The sequence below is a fragment of the Nerophis ophidion genome, linkage group LG03 (genome assembly GCF_033978795.1).
Source record: "Nerophis ophidion isolate RoL-2023_Sa linkage group LG03, RoL_Noph_v1.0, whole genome shotgun sequence".
NCBI classification, from domain to species: domain Eukaryota; kingdom Metazoa; phylum Chordata; class Actinopteri; order Syngnathiformes; family Syngnathidae; genus Nerophis; species Nerophis ophidion.
The window spans coordinates 18110781-18124698 of NC_084613.1; the positions used below are offsets into that span (position 1 = coordinate 18110781).

At 40.6% G+C, this 13918-nt stretch overlaps 1 protein-coding gene across 2 annotated transcripts in view; it reads right to left on the reverse strand.

The window, feature by feature from the left end:
* znf143b (zinc finger protein 143b) overlaps window positions 1-13918 on the reverse strand; it is a 37632-nt gene that overhangs the window by 10986 nt on the left and 12728 nt on the right. For both annotated transcript variants that reach the window (XM_061894470.1, XM_061894469.1), the window contains exons 3-13: window positions 11780-11968; window positions 11611-11691; window positions 11334-11530; window positions 8934-9002; window positions 6996-7112; window positions 6851-6926; window positions 6652-6777; window positions 3428-3607; window positions 1748-1975; window positions 1517-1671; window positions 1325-1438 (exon numbers count right to left, since the gene is read on the reverse strand). In XM_061894470.1, coding sequence (XP_061750454.1) covers window positions 1325-1438; window positions 1517-1671; window positions 1748-1975; window positions 3428-3607; window positions 6652-6777; window positions 6851-6926; window positions 6996-7112; window positions 8934-9002; window positions 11334-11530; window positions 11611-11691; window positions 11780-11968 — 1532 coding nt within the window. The remainder of the gene's footprint in view (window positions 1-1324; window positions 1439-1516; window positions 1672-1747; window positions 1976-3427; window positions 3608-6651; window positions 6778-6850; window positions 6927-6995; window positions 7113-8933; window positions 9003-11333; window positions 11531-11610; window positions 11692-11779; window positions 11969-13918) is intronic.

Below are 13918 nucleotides of genomic sequence, written 5' to 3' on the forward strand. Positions count from 1 at the left end.
CTGCTGGCATTACACTGCAGGCTCTTCTTCACTCTTTCCTGTCTCTCCTCACAGACAGCAAGCGCACCTTCTTACATACGTCACATATGTATACGCCCTCGCGGAGCAAAGAGGTAGCAGCATGGGCAACGTTACCTGTGATGCTAGCGGAGCCGTGCGAGTGGTAATACGAGAGAAAAAAGCTGCGAATCTGTTAACAAATGAAGGAAGAATTAATTCCCTACAGCAGGGGGTCCATCGTCTGGCGGTGGTTTGGCTTCAAGTGGGAATATGTCGAACAGACAACCGTAATTTGTCAAGTGTGGGGCAAAAGTGTTGCTACAAAAAGTAGCATTACTGCTAATATGTAGCATAATTTCAAAAGTCACCTGCTAGAGAATGAAGAGCGCTTACTCCGCATGTCAACATCTACGTTCGGTGCCACACGCCCACACCATCAAAATACAGAGGAAAACATTTCCAGATCAACACCGTATTAAAAAAATAGTCAACAACAAAAGAAGATAATGTCCGCAGTAACCTACCACATAGCGAAGGACGAACACTATGTGATTTCCTATTACGCAGCTCATTTTTATTTGACAGTTTCTTAAATATCTTGTGTGACATCACGCACAAAAGTGCACTTTGTTTTAAACTACTGTCATGGCGTTCTGTACAAAAAGTGCACTTTAATTTAGTGTTGTTTTGATACGTCATTTTAGTGACATCATGCACAAAAGTGCACTAATAGCTTGTTTTAAAATGTCTCTGACAATCTTGCACTTTCTGTTTTGAAAATGACTTGAATGTTTGTGCCACTGCTTAATAACTGTTTAATAAATACAGTTTTGGTCAAATGACTTAGTTGTGATTTCCTTCACCGCATGAAAGTTTAAAATGAGCATATATTAATGCAGTATGAACAAGAATGTTTTAATGTAGACACATAGAATCATCATACTGGTGTGATTATATGTATCAAGTGTTAATTTAAGGTTAAGGCAAAATATCAAGATATATATCATGTATCGCGATATGGCCTAAAAATATCAAGATAATAAAAAAAGGCCATATCGCCCAGCCGTAGTCTAAAGTGTACCAAAATAAACATAATAGGAGGTGTAATGCCGCCAATCAGATGTTGCTGCTTGTTTCTGACTTCTGATTGGACCAAATGTGCATGACAGCAGGTGTATGCGTTTGTGTGTAGACAGACAGTTTTGAAACTAGGCTTGTGTGGATGGAGATTGTTTTAACCCCAAATGTGTTTTTGAAACTCTCCGTGTTTGTGTAGACATGGCCTTACTGGCAGTGTAAATAAAAATTTAAATCAGATTTGTACCTGACCACCTTGCGATGTAAGTTCATGGGTTGGGATGGTTATGGTGGTGCCTTCTTGGGTTACCATGGTGATAGTGCTCCCCATCGCTTGTAAGTCGGCTTCAGAGATACTGACCTGATCAAAAAAAGAGAACGCGGGGAGTTGAGTACAAAAAATGCGTCAAAATTCAAATAAACATATTTAGTTACGCGCCATTTCCTGCTGTTGCGTTCCAACCGCCTCCGTTACCAAGGCGACGTGCTGCTGACCAACCGTGTCTGAGCTCTCCACCGGAACCTGTTCGGCGCCGGCGTCTTCTCCTCCGACCACCACCGCGGAGTAGGTCACGTTAGGGTCGTCGATGGCATCTGAGACCAGCAGGAGACTTTTAGGGACACAACTAATCTTGAGTGCCGGTGCAGCATTTTCTCGGGTTCCACCGACCTGTGGGCGGTTCAAAGTAGGCCTCCTGCTCCTCCTCGATGGGCTCCGTGTCGTTGTGGGCCGTCCGCTTGTGCATGGCCAGCGTGGAGATCTGCTTGTAGGTCTTCCCACAATGGTTGCAGTTGTAAGGCTTGCATGGCGTGTGGACCACATGGTGTTTGTAAAGGCTGGAGTACTCTGTGAAGCGCCTCTCACAGCCCGGCACCGTGCACACGTACGGTTTCTCCCCTTAAGGAGGACGAGAAAACAAGGACAGGTGTAAAGACCGCCCCTTCTTGTAGTCCAGGGGGGCAAACTTTTTGACATTGGGCTAAACGTTTTTTGCTATTTCAGGCTATATTATACAACCCGCTAGCACCAAAACACGCCCCCCCACCCCCTTCCGTGCGTCGTTTGAGGCTGGCGGGGGTGTATAATATAGTCAGGAATAGTCATGGATGCAAAGGATTCTGGGTATTTGTTGTGTTGCATTTATGTTGTGTTACTGTGAGGATGTTCTCCCGAAATGTGTTTGTCATTCTTGTTTGGTCTGGGTTCACAGTGTGGTGCATATTATTAAGAGTGTTAAAGTTATTTATATCACAATCTTCAGTGTACTCTGTGTCACTCAGAATGCCTTGCAGTCGTGTACCTGTATAAGCGGAAGCTACATACAACATGTTACTGGACTGGTAAGATGTCTGTACATTTTGTAGAAGGCGTTATAGCCAATGGCTTCATGAAACGCCCTTATTACTGTTATATGGGTGAGCACCAGCGGTTATTCGCGAGAATGGTTGCGGCTCCCATTGTCTGCTTTATTTTAGTGAAACGCGTCAAAATGTAGAGGGCGCTAAAAGTAAAGCCATCACGGTACGCCCTCAATATTGTTGTCCGAGTGAAAATCGAAGAATGTTGACCCCGGGTGATGTCCGGAAGAGGCTCCGAGAACCGGAATCCCCCCGTAACAGTCAGGGGGGTCGCCGAGATTGGCCAAAGAGCTGCATGCGGCGCCGGAGCCGCGGTTTGCCGACCCCTGGCCTATACATATACATTATGTGTGTACATATTTATATATACATACATATTACAGTAATATCATGTATATACAATTAATAACTAATAACATTTTATTATAAGAGTATGTGAAAGTTTGACTCCTATCTTTTTTTACTTCCGTGACAAACTTGTTTAACGTTCTGTAATCAATCAGAATTATCAATCAACTAAAAAGAGCCAAACATGGATAAGTGTGGAGAGAGTGTTTTGCATTTTTCCCATTATGCATTGCAGGGGATTCCAATGGGTGTAATTTTGAACTGTGTTGTGCTTGGACATTTTGTATTATACACACAAAGTCCGGTGAGCAGGTTGGATTATGAGACCGTGTGTGTTGACTTTTTGTGTTAGTTTATTTGCACCATGAGTGGGAAAGGTTGTTTGGATTGGGCAATGTATAGAAAGAGTGTGCTGTGCTCACTTCAAAGTGTAATTCATGGCCTTTAACCTGATTTTCTCAGATTGTCCACAAAATGTCAACACAACTGCAGCAATTATGCAGTCAGATATATTTTAAATTGAAAAGAAAGTGTACACGCTTGCAGGCCGTAGTTTGGACATCCCTGCTCTAGTCCCTAAATGGAACACTCAATGGGCCACTCTTTACATCAGTGTTGGTATTTAGAGTCTCGAGGAAGTTACCTGTGTGGATCCTCATGTGGTTCTTGTAGTTTGTGGCGCTGGCGAAGGAGCGCCCACAGCCGGGCTCAGCGCAGTAGTAGGGCCGCTCTCCCGTGTGTGTGCGGATGTGAACTTTACGGATGTTGGAGGTGGTGAAGGACCTCCCGCAGCTTTCCACCGGACACTTGAACGGCTTCTCTCCTGCACGCAGACAATACGTGACGTTAAGGTTTAACTGCCATATTTAGGTGTGTGTAATTTGAGGGTCTTTAATGCTGTGTCTCAAACCAGTAGTACTCTTCAGTAAGTACACCGTGTACTGAGAGTATACATTTGATACTGTAGTGCATTATTGTGCAAATAGACTTAAAAAAACTTTAATGATCCACAAGTCACAGTAGCGCCTTTGAATTCCTTCATTTTACTTTATTTTTGGTATTATTCTAAACATTTCGTACTTTTTTTTAACACTTATCTTTTATTTTATATATTGCTATATTTAGTAAATTTTATACCTGCATTGTCCTTTCCTTGCTTTCTGTGTGGAACAATTTCCCTTGTACAGAAAGTGATGGCAATATTTTTTTCTCTTTTTAACACTCATTATCGCCAACATTTGCATCATCTCAAAAACTATCGGTCAGATCATTTCCCTTAATTCGATTGTACAATTGTTACTCAATGCTGTAAAGCCAGGGTGTCCAAAGTACAACCCGGAGCTAATTTTTTAAAAGCTTGCGTAGGGATGTAACGGTAAACGATACAATGATAAACCGCGGTAAAATTCCACACCGTTTAAATTTCTGATTACAGAAAAAAAGTCATTTATTAATGCATTTTAGGCAACACTGCTTACTTCCTGGAAATGGAAGCGACGCAGCACTTTGCTCTGGAGATGTTTCTTCCCAGCAAACGGAGCACATTGCTTCGTTTCACTCGTTTCTACTTCTGTGGAGTCTCGTCATGCGTTTAAGAGCATTCTCCTGTTATTAGATAGCAACAGGTGTGGACAATATTGGAGACAGAAGCATTTTCCCACACTAAAAAGAAAAATAGTTGATATTGCAGAGTCACTGCTCAAACTCTTAATGGATCTGTCCCGGTACAGCATGTACATGTGTACACATTTAGTACATAATGTACATAACTTAATGAACATCTTTCTCAATGAACATGTAAAAATAGAGATAAAGGCATCATGGATTGTGTAAAAGATGACACCATGATACTATAAATGAAAAAAAAGACACGTTTTTTTCTTTAAATAAATGGATAAAGTTTATTTGTAGCCTTTTTATTAGACATTAAAATTACATAATGACGTCCTGTTCGAACCCCAACACTATTTTACCTAACATAATGAATAATCATGATTTCAATATTGATAAAAAATTATCTTAATTACTTCGTCCATAATAGTGCAGCCCTATATGTAAGACAAAATCTCATACATTATCGCTATTTTTATCTATATGGACAAATTAGGTGCCCTCTTGCACAATTTTCACATTTATTTGTTTATGTTAATTTTGTTTCTGCCATATTTGTTTATAATGCTTGTGTGGCTTTCATATGCACATTCAACTTTCTACTTGATGTAAATACCTGTATATACATTTTAAACCTGTTTTTTTGTTTGTTTTTTTTAAATAAAACTTGGTTAAAAGATTCTAGTATTAATATTTTTTGAAAACTCTGAGCACCGTGACAACCGTGATAATTTTTTGTCACAATAATTGTGATAAGACATGATTATACCATGACATTCCTTTGTTTGTGACACATTTAAAAAAAAAATACTACTACAAAAAACATTAAAAGTGGAATAAAAGAGCAAACAGGTGTAATGTGATGAGAAAATGTTGCAATATTGACACTAATATAGGCTATTCAAATTACAAATGTTTACAAAGTACAAAGAAAAATATCATAGATTTATTGAAAATAATCTGTTATCCATCTCATTAAGTGAATCATAACTGGTTTAACTACCTATGAGGAGACCACATAGAAGTACTGTTGTAGCAAAATTATTTGCCTACGTGTGTACTAAAGTGTGTGTCTGTATGTAAATCCAAGTGTGTGTAATCAGATCCGTGTACGTGCGTTGTCTGTCCCCAATCAGAAAGAACCCCCTCCATAGGATGTGTACTTACAAGTGACTTTTGCAACACTTAAGATTTGAACGGGCGCATCCAGATTTGTGAGTGTGTAACACAACTTGTGCGCGCACATTCAGAAGTGGACGCGTGTAATACAATCTGCTTGTGCATATCTATGATCTACGAGCAGCAGGAACCCTCCATTGGCTGTCTTATTTACACGTGACTTTTGCGACATTTCCTCCTTGGAACAGTTGTCTGTGCAGCAATTTAAAGCGTAATAAGAGTTGTCTGTCTGTAACTCCCCCTTGTCTTTCCTTGTACTCACCACTAGTGGGCACATTGCCCACTAATGATCATGTTATTCTGCTTGACACACTATATTAAGCATTTCTCCCATATTTCTAATTTTTGCACCATCATTTTATGAAGTTATAATTATTTTTTACAATTTTTTTTACATTGAGTGTGTTCAATGCTAGTGTTGACAATTCCCTTCTGCCCTGATAGCTGAGGGGGGTATAATCAAAAGAAGGTTACATTTCAAATGAAAATGTTTACATTTGAAATATTTTTCTCCTGCTTCTTATTTTTGATAGGTCATGAAAAATATCAGTGACTATTGATGTCCCCTGATATAAACAATTATATTATTTGATTGCATGCTATGGTATAATTTTATTGTTATAAATTTACTGCATGATTTTTGTATCGCTTTAATTTAGGTAGCCAGGGACTGCAGATGGAAATTACCTATTCAGCTATAATCTGGTGTAGAACATATCTGTCTTTGAGCTTAATGTTTCTGTGCATTGTCCCTTCAAATAAAGACAAAACAAACAAACAATATATTGTGATCATTCTCAACCGAATCGCCCAGCCCAAAAGGATGGCGCTGTTACCGTCGCTAAGGATACAGGCTTTTGCTAGGACAAATCTACAGGTACTCCACCTTGGTTTGTCTCTTTCCTACCTCCAGGTGTGCACAAACTACACTTACATCTGCATTTGGAAAAAATTATCCTTCTTAACAATTGATCTGTATCGGTCTTGAGAAGCAGGAAGTTATCGGTATGAAAAAGGTAAAGTGCCGACAGACACAGCCGTTGTCATAGTTGTAATTCAGTGCAGGTGGTTTTGTACCTGTGTGTGTGCGTGTGTGCTTCTGAAGGTCTCCGGAGGTTTTAAAAGACTTGCAGCAGTTAAGCTCCTGACATCTGTAGGGCTTCTCTCCGGTGTGGGTGCGCGAGTGACTCTTCAGTCCATACCCTGAGAACAATTCACATTACCAGGTTATCAATCAAAAACCTACCATGCGGTGTCAGTGATAGAAATACCATACCTGTGGCAAACTTCTTGCCACACCCTGGATAGTCGCACATGTACGGTTTGTCTCCGGTGTGCGAACGTTCGTGGACCTGTAACCACACACGTTATTGCGGTTTCTTGCCTGCGTCAGAGTCAACGGGGACAATAAAAAAATTGACCTTGAGATGATGGGCCGTGGTGTACAACTTCCCACAGCCGTCATAATCGCAGCGGAATGACTTCTCGCCGACATTGGCGACCCTGGCGGTCCTGTTCTCCTGACCCTGTAACACAATCTGACAGGCGAAGGACACCAGCGTGACTCCGACATGATAACAAGACAGGAGGGAACGGAAGTGGATAGGGCTGCACGATTTATCCACTTTTGGCTGCCCACGCCTAAAGGTGTTGTGTATGCGCTCAGAGCTCCCAATGCAGCCGGAGGCCTCGTTACGGCAACATGTAAGGACATAAAGACACTAGTACTGAACAAAAACACTAAGGTTTGTCTTTAAAATATATACTGTATTTTTCGGACTATAAGTCGCAGTTTTTTTCCATTAGTTTGGCCAGGGGTGCGACTTATACTCACGAGCGACTTGTGTGTGAAATTATTAACACATTACCGTAAAATATCAAATAATATTATTTATCTCATTCACGTAAGAGACTAGACGTATAAGATTTCATGGGATTTAGCTATTAGGTTTGGTAAACGTATAGCATGTTCTATATGTTATAGTTATTTGAATGACTCTTACCATAATATGTTACATTAACATACCAGGCACCTTCTCAGATGGTTATTTATGCGTCATATAACGTACACTTATTCAGCCTGTTGTTCACTATTCTTTATTTATTTTAAATTGCCTTTTAAATGTCTATTCTTGGTGTTGGGTTTTATCAAATAAATTTCCCCCCAAAAATGTGACATACTCCAGTGCGACTTATATATGTTTTTTCCTCCTTTATTATGCATTTTCGGCAGGTCCGACTTATACTCCGGCGCGACATATACTCCGAAAAATGCGGTAGATAACATTTATTTAGCCCTTTTTTAAAGACAATTTTACTATGAATTGCACGATGATGTCACGTTCACTATGTTTTATAGCGGTGGGTTTGGGCACCTCACGATTCGATTACAATTCTCAGGGTGACGATATGATTTAGAATCGATTCAACACAATTCTCGTGATATATTATATGGTATATAAACTACAATACAACAGGTTACATCAGAGTTGTCCAAACTACACCCATGGGCGAGATGTCACGAGTCAGATAAAGAATTCTGACCCCGGGGTGCCTCTAACATAATTTTAAATATCTGGCAGAATGATTGCTGGAAGTTTGCCACCAACTTGTGGACAACTTGAACAATTCAGGTGAATGACAGTGAATTTCACGTTGAAGAGACCTTCGCACAGCAGTCTTATAAATGCCCCAATCGAAACAACCTCTCAAACTTGGCGCACATAAACTAACACAAAAAGTCAAAACACATACCGCTACCTGCTCAATGAACTTTGTGGATATTATAATAAATGTCCAAGCACGACACATGATTCAAAATTACACCCGTGGCGACTTGTCCAGGGTGTACCCCGCCTTCTGCCCGATTGTAGCTGAGATAGGCGCGCCCCCGGCAACCCCAAAAGGGAATAAGCGGTAGAAAATGGATGGATGGATAATCCCCTGCAAAGCATGATGGGAAAATACCTAACAATGTTTGGCACATTTTAGCTGCTTGATGACTAAATACTAAGGAGGTCGTCACGGAAGAAAACAAGGTCGGAGTCGAACTTCCACATACATTAATTATTAATTACCCATCCATCCATTTTCTACCACTTATCTCTCTCTGGGTTGCGATTTTTGATTTTTTTTTTAAATCGATTAAGAATCATTACAAATGAGTCACCATTCATTTGAAAATATATTTTTGTTAGGTCGAATATTTAAAATTAAGAATCGATTTAACATCTGAATTAAGAAAAAATGTGATTTGGATGTGAATACAATTGTTTGAGACACCCTAACATTTTACTAAATATAACCAACAATCATTGAAAAAAATCGTGCAGCCCCGAAACTGGAAGAATATGTTCTACCCGCATGTGCAAGCTGTTGTCTGTTTCCACTCTGCCAAAAGGAACCAAGGGGTTCTCAATGTTTTCCACCTGTGGAAAAAGGAAACGTCTTGTGTGAGTTGTGATTTGAGTTGAGTGAGTAAACAATAGGGAAGGGTAGCAAATTCGGTACTTTTATAGGCCCCCACTGATTTCCGTCGGTACTACCGAGAATTGAAACGGTAAAATCCAACTGTACCATATTTTGATACCATTGTTGAACATGGCATCTAGTCCATTTGCAGACTAAACACCGGCTGAAGGAAAAAAATCCCTCGTACAAAAATCAGCAACAATTGTTTTATACATTTTTGTTTTGTAGGTTAAAGTGTTGTATATATTTTGCTGAACAATTTCATTGTGGTATTATTAATTGAGTTCAATAATTGAGTTTATTAAAAAATCCGTATCGGGCAAAAAAATGTTTAGGGTTTAAAGAACGATTACCTTTCACTTTGAAGCTTTTCTGTTACGGACTAGAAAACTATGACAGTAAAGTTATTCTTTGTTGTAAGTCGATCTGTATTTTACTCTTTTTTTGTTTTCTTTATTGTTAAGGACACAATATTATGCAGGAGTGTTAATTATAACAAAGCAAATATTTTCTTTTTCCTGGGGGGATAACAGGGGGAAAAAAGCACTGTTTTAAGTAATGTTGCAATTTTCCACACCAATAAATCAAGTAGGCTTGGTAGAAAATGCTTTCCAAATGCACTAGCTCGATAATTTACACTGGCTTTGCCATAGACAGCCTACTATTAGCATTAGCGATTTTACATGGCGATTTCAACACCTTCAAATTTGATAAGGGAAAACTACAACTAAGATTAATGATACAATCAAACAGATGGTGTGTAAGCCCAAAAGTTACAGTACAAACACTTTGTAGGGAGCAACATAGCACATTCATACAATCAAACAGATGGTATGTAAGCCCAAAAGTTACATTACAAACACTTTGTAGGGTGCAAGATAACACATTCAGCTTCCTGGAAACAGCTACTTCCTAGTGCAGGGGTGGGCATTACGTCGATCGCGATCGACTGGTCGATCTCGGAGGGTGTGTCAGTCGATCTCAAGCCAGGCATTAAAAAATATACATAAAAATGAGCAATCATCAATCATACCAAGACTTCACTTTCGTCAGTTGTTTGACATTCTCGGCACCCGAGGATCTTGTGAGATGACGCCGGCTGCTGCGAGCTCATATTTAAGAAAAAAATCACTAACAGGGCGGACGCAGAGAAACACATTTTATTTCTAGAGATTCCGTACCTACTGTCAAAACTCTAAAGAGTTCCTGTCTTCACCATAAAAGACCTGTTTCATCCTGCCTGTGCTAACAAAATAAGAGTCTCAGAAAGCTAGCGTGCACAAGCTAGCAAGCTACGGAGTTTGATGCCAATGTATTTCTCCCCCGCCCTCAGCGACCGCTTTCTCACTTGCTTGCCCACCCGCACAGTCACTAACGTAACTCACCTGCTGCCAGACATTAAAGGGCCACACACATATGCTACTCTCATAACAAAGTGTTTAAAAACGAGTATGCAAGTTGGACAAATAAGATGCCAAATCCAACCACTTTCATGTGGTATTGGACAGAAAGGAGGACTTTTTTTTTTCCTCCATTTGAAAATGCGGACGTTATCAGCACCACTGTCTAATTCCAATCAATGCAAGTCATCAGAATCAAATACACCAACTTATATTCTTGTCTTCATGAAAGAAAGGAATCTATGTGTGTTAAACATGCTTGTATTATCATTAAACACCATTAACTTGTTAACAAAAATGTCTCTTTCATAAATAAATAAATGTAAATTATAAATAGGAATGAGGTAGATCTCCTCGACTTGGTCAATTGAAAAGTAGCTCAGCTGCAGAAAAAGTGTGAGCGCCCCTGTCCTAGTGAGACAACATACCAAGGATGGCCTGTGCAGTACTGCCATCTCATGTCTTGGAAGTGCAACTGCCTTGCTAATGAGACTCGAATGGAACCAGAAAAACAATATACACCAACTGGACGGCACAGTTATAATAATCAGCTCATATTTAAATGTTACATTAATTTTATCATCAGACAGTGAACATTTATTTACACACACAAAAGTACAGAAAACTGGTATGGATTCCTAGGTACCGGGAATCCGTACCCTAACGGTTTAAATGTAAACTGTACTGATCCCTAATAGACACACTTGTCCACTATATAAGAAATACAATAGTGTTTCCTCTCAGTTTATGATGATACTGTATAAGCATATGTGAATTTGTATTGCACTCGCTCCCCTACAGTTACATTTGCCAATTGTTCATAATAGAAAGCAGGGTTCGCCCTGGCGTGAAGGTTAAGTTAATTTTATGCGCGTGTTTGTGTTTAACCTTGGTGGTGTATTGCTCCAGCACGCTGATGGTTTCGGGGTCGATGCCGCTGGCCTCGGTCTGCAGGTCAGCGATGGTGCCGTCCGCCTGGATGGCCAGGATGGTGTTGGACTGAGGCATGTGCACCGTGTGCTGGATGTACGCCGTGCTGCCGTCCTCCAGCTGCACCTCCTGCAGGCTCGCCTGGTCGTACGTTTCTGCAAAGAGCAATGACTGCTTTACTACTTCAAGATGATGCAATGAGGTACAGTCTCATTTTGTAGACCCAGTTTCCTACCTTTGGGTGCGTGGATATAGGCAGTTGTACCGTCTTCCAGTTGAACTGCTTGTCCATCTTCCAGCTGCAAACTTTCCCCTCCTGCAACGTCCAAACATGTTTAGTTGTTTCCCCTAGCACCTCAGCATAGAGTTGCATCGACAAAACCTTTTGATGAGGCGCGTTTCACCTGCTTTGGGCATGGACAGGTGCTGGACGTAGGCGGCCGAGCCGTCCTCCAGCTGGATCACCTGGCCGTCCATGATCTGTGCGTCGGAGAAAGCCGGCTTGGGGTCGTGTTGGATGTAGGCGGTGGAGCCATCTGCCAGAGTGACCGCCTGCAGGCTCACCGTGTCCATGGTGTCCATCTGATCGCCATCTAGGGGAGAAGACCAGATGGGTTTTAGTTGAATTAAATAACTTTATTTGATCAGGACAATGCATATTGATACACATATGCACAAAGGAGCACAGTAAATATGGCAGAATTAGCTACAATAGCTACATTTCATCTGTTTTCCTAAGGCAGGCACCCTAAAGACTTACAATAAATATTGGTATTAAAACAATCAACATAGAATAAACAACGGAGCATGCACATTACATACACATGGGTACAAGACTGGTTTGTATTTAACCACTGTTTTGCTAATTACTATCAATTACACGGGCTCGGGATCTTTCTGTGTGGAGTTTGCATGTTCTCCCCGTGAATGCGTGGGTTCCCTCCAGGTACTCCGGCTTCCTCCCACTTCCATAGACATGCACCAGGGGATAGGTTGATTGGCAACACTAAAATTGGCCCTAGTGTGTGAATGTGAGTGTGAATGTTGTCTATCTGTGTTGGCCCTGAGACGTGGTGGCAACTTGTCCAGAGTTTACCCCGCCTTCCGCCCGATTGTAGCTGAGATAGGCACCAGCGCCCCCCGCGACCCCAAAGGGAATAAGCGGTAGAAATGGATGGATACACGAAGATATATATATATCATACATTTTTGCACATAACATCATTTTTTACATAATTGCTTGCTGGATGTTACAGAAAGTATGAGAATGTGCGTGCTGCTGCCCGCTCTTCTTTACTCATGTGACAACTCTCTCATTTGTCGAGATGTTTTCACTGAGTTTGGATTTTTGGCAGAAATAGCCTTTTGTATTGTCTTCCTTCTGTCGCGTTAATCGATTGAGTCTTGGAACATGAACACGCCACGCTCCTTTAATGGAGCCACGCTTTAAGAGTGTTGCTCAGCCATCGCTGCCGGAAAACGGAACCTGGAAGACGCAGGGAAAGAAGCACAAAAACTGTATTTCACAGCCAAAAAAAGGAAGTTTTGACAGCGACAGGCTCTGGAGAACTTTGCTTGAGCAGTGGTTGTTACTCTCTACTAGTGGTGCAACGGATCAACATTGATCCGTTCGGATCAATATCTGCGGTTCGGCACACACGTGATCTGCGTTTTTTTTTTAATGAAAAAAAAAAAGAAAAAGGTTTGCGCATTTTTCCATTCCACATGCATCGTGGTCATGGCGAGCGGAGTAACGGAGGAGCTTAAAAACTCAGCGCCATTTAAATACCCTTTATGGAAGCATGTTGACTTCCCTGTCAAATACAATGATGAAGGAAAGAGGTCAGTGGATATAACCGTTACTGTGTGTTAGGGATGTCCCGATCCAGGTTTTTGCACTTCCGATCCGATACCGATACTGGCCTATCCGAGCATGTATTAAAGTTCAAAGTTATTTAGCCTACTTAGTTGTCAGGTTCATGTTGAAAAGGGTTTTAGTACTCTTGATAACAACTAGCCAGCTGAATTAGGAGAGTTTGGATAATACACAATGGTTGGTATTCAAGGATAAACACAAAATAGAAAAAATTATACATGACAAACAGAAATGGCATCATTAAACAGTAAAAAAGTGAACAGTATAAAGTGCAAATAATGCTGTAAACATTATTTAAAAAAGCAAAACACACAAATAACCTGAGTGGGATAAAATGTCTATAACTCAACATCAATACTTGCTCTTGAACAAGTGTAAACTTACAAACAAAACAAAAAAAAAACATCCACACACTCCTTTTAATTGTTTGCCCCAGTCAGAGGGGGCAAACAATTGAAGTACAAGCATAATGGGGAGATTCTTTCTAACAAAGACGAGCACTTCAAGATGCTCAGGTGTCAGCCTGCTCGTGTGTTCATCATTGATGAGTGCTAAAAAGCCTCTCACTCTCAAGAGTCAAAAAAACTTCTTACCACTTTACCACCACGCTTGACTTTATTGTGGCATGTTTTGCACTCCACCTTTTCATATTTTTCATTTTCAATCA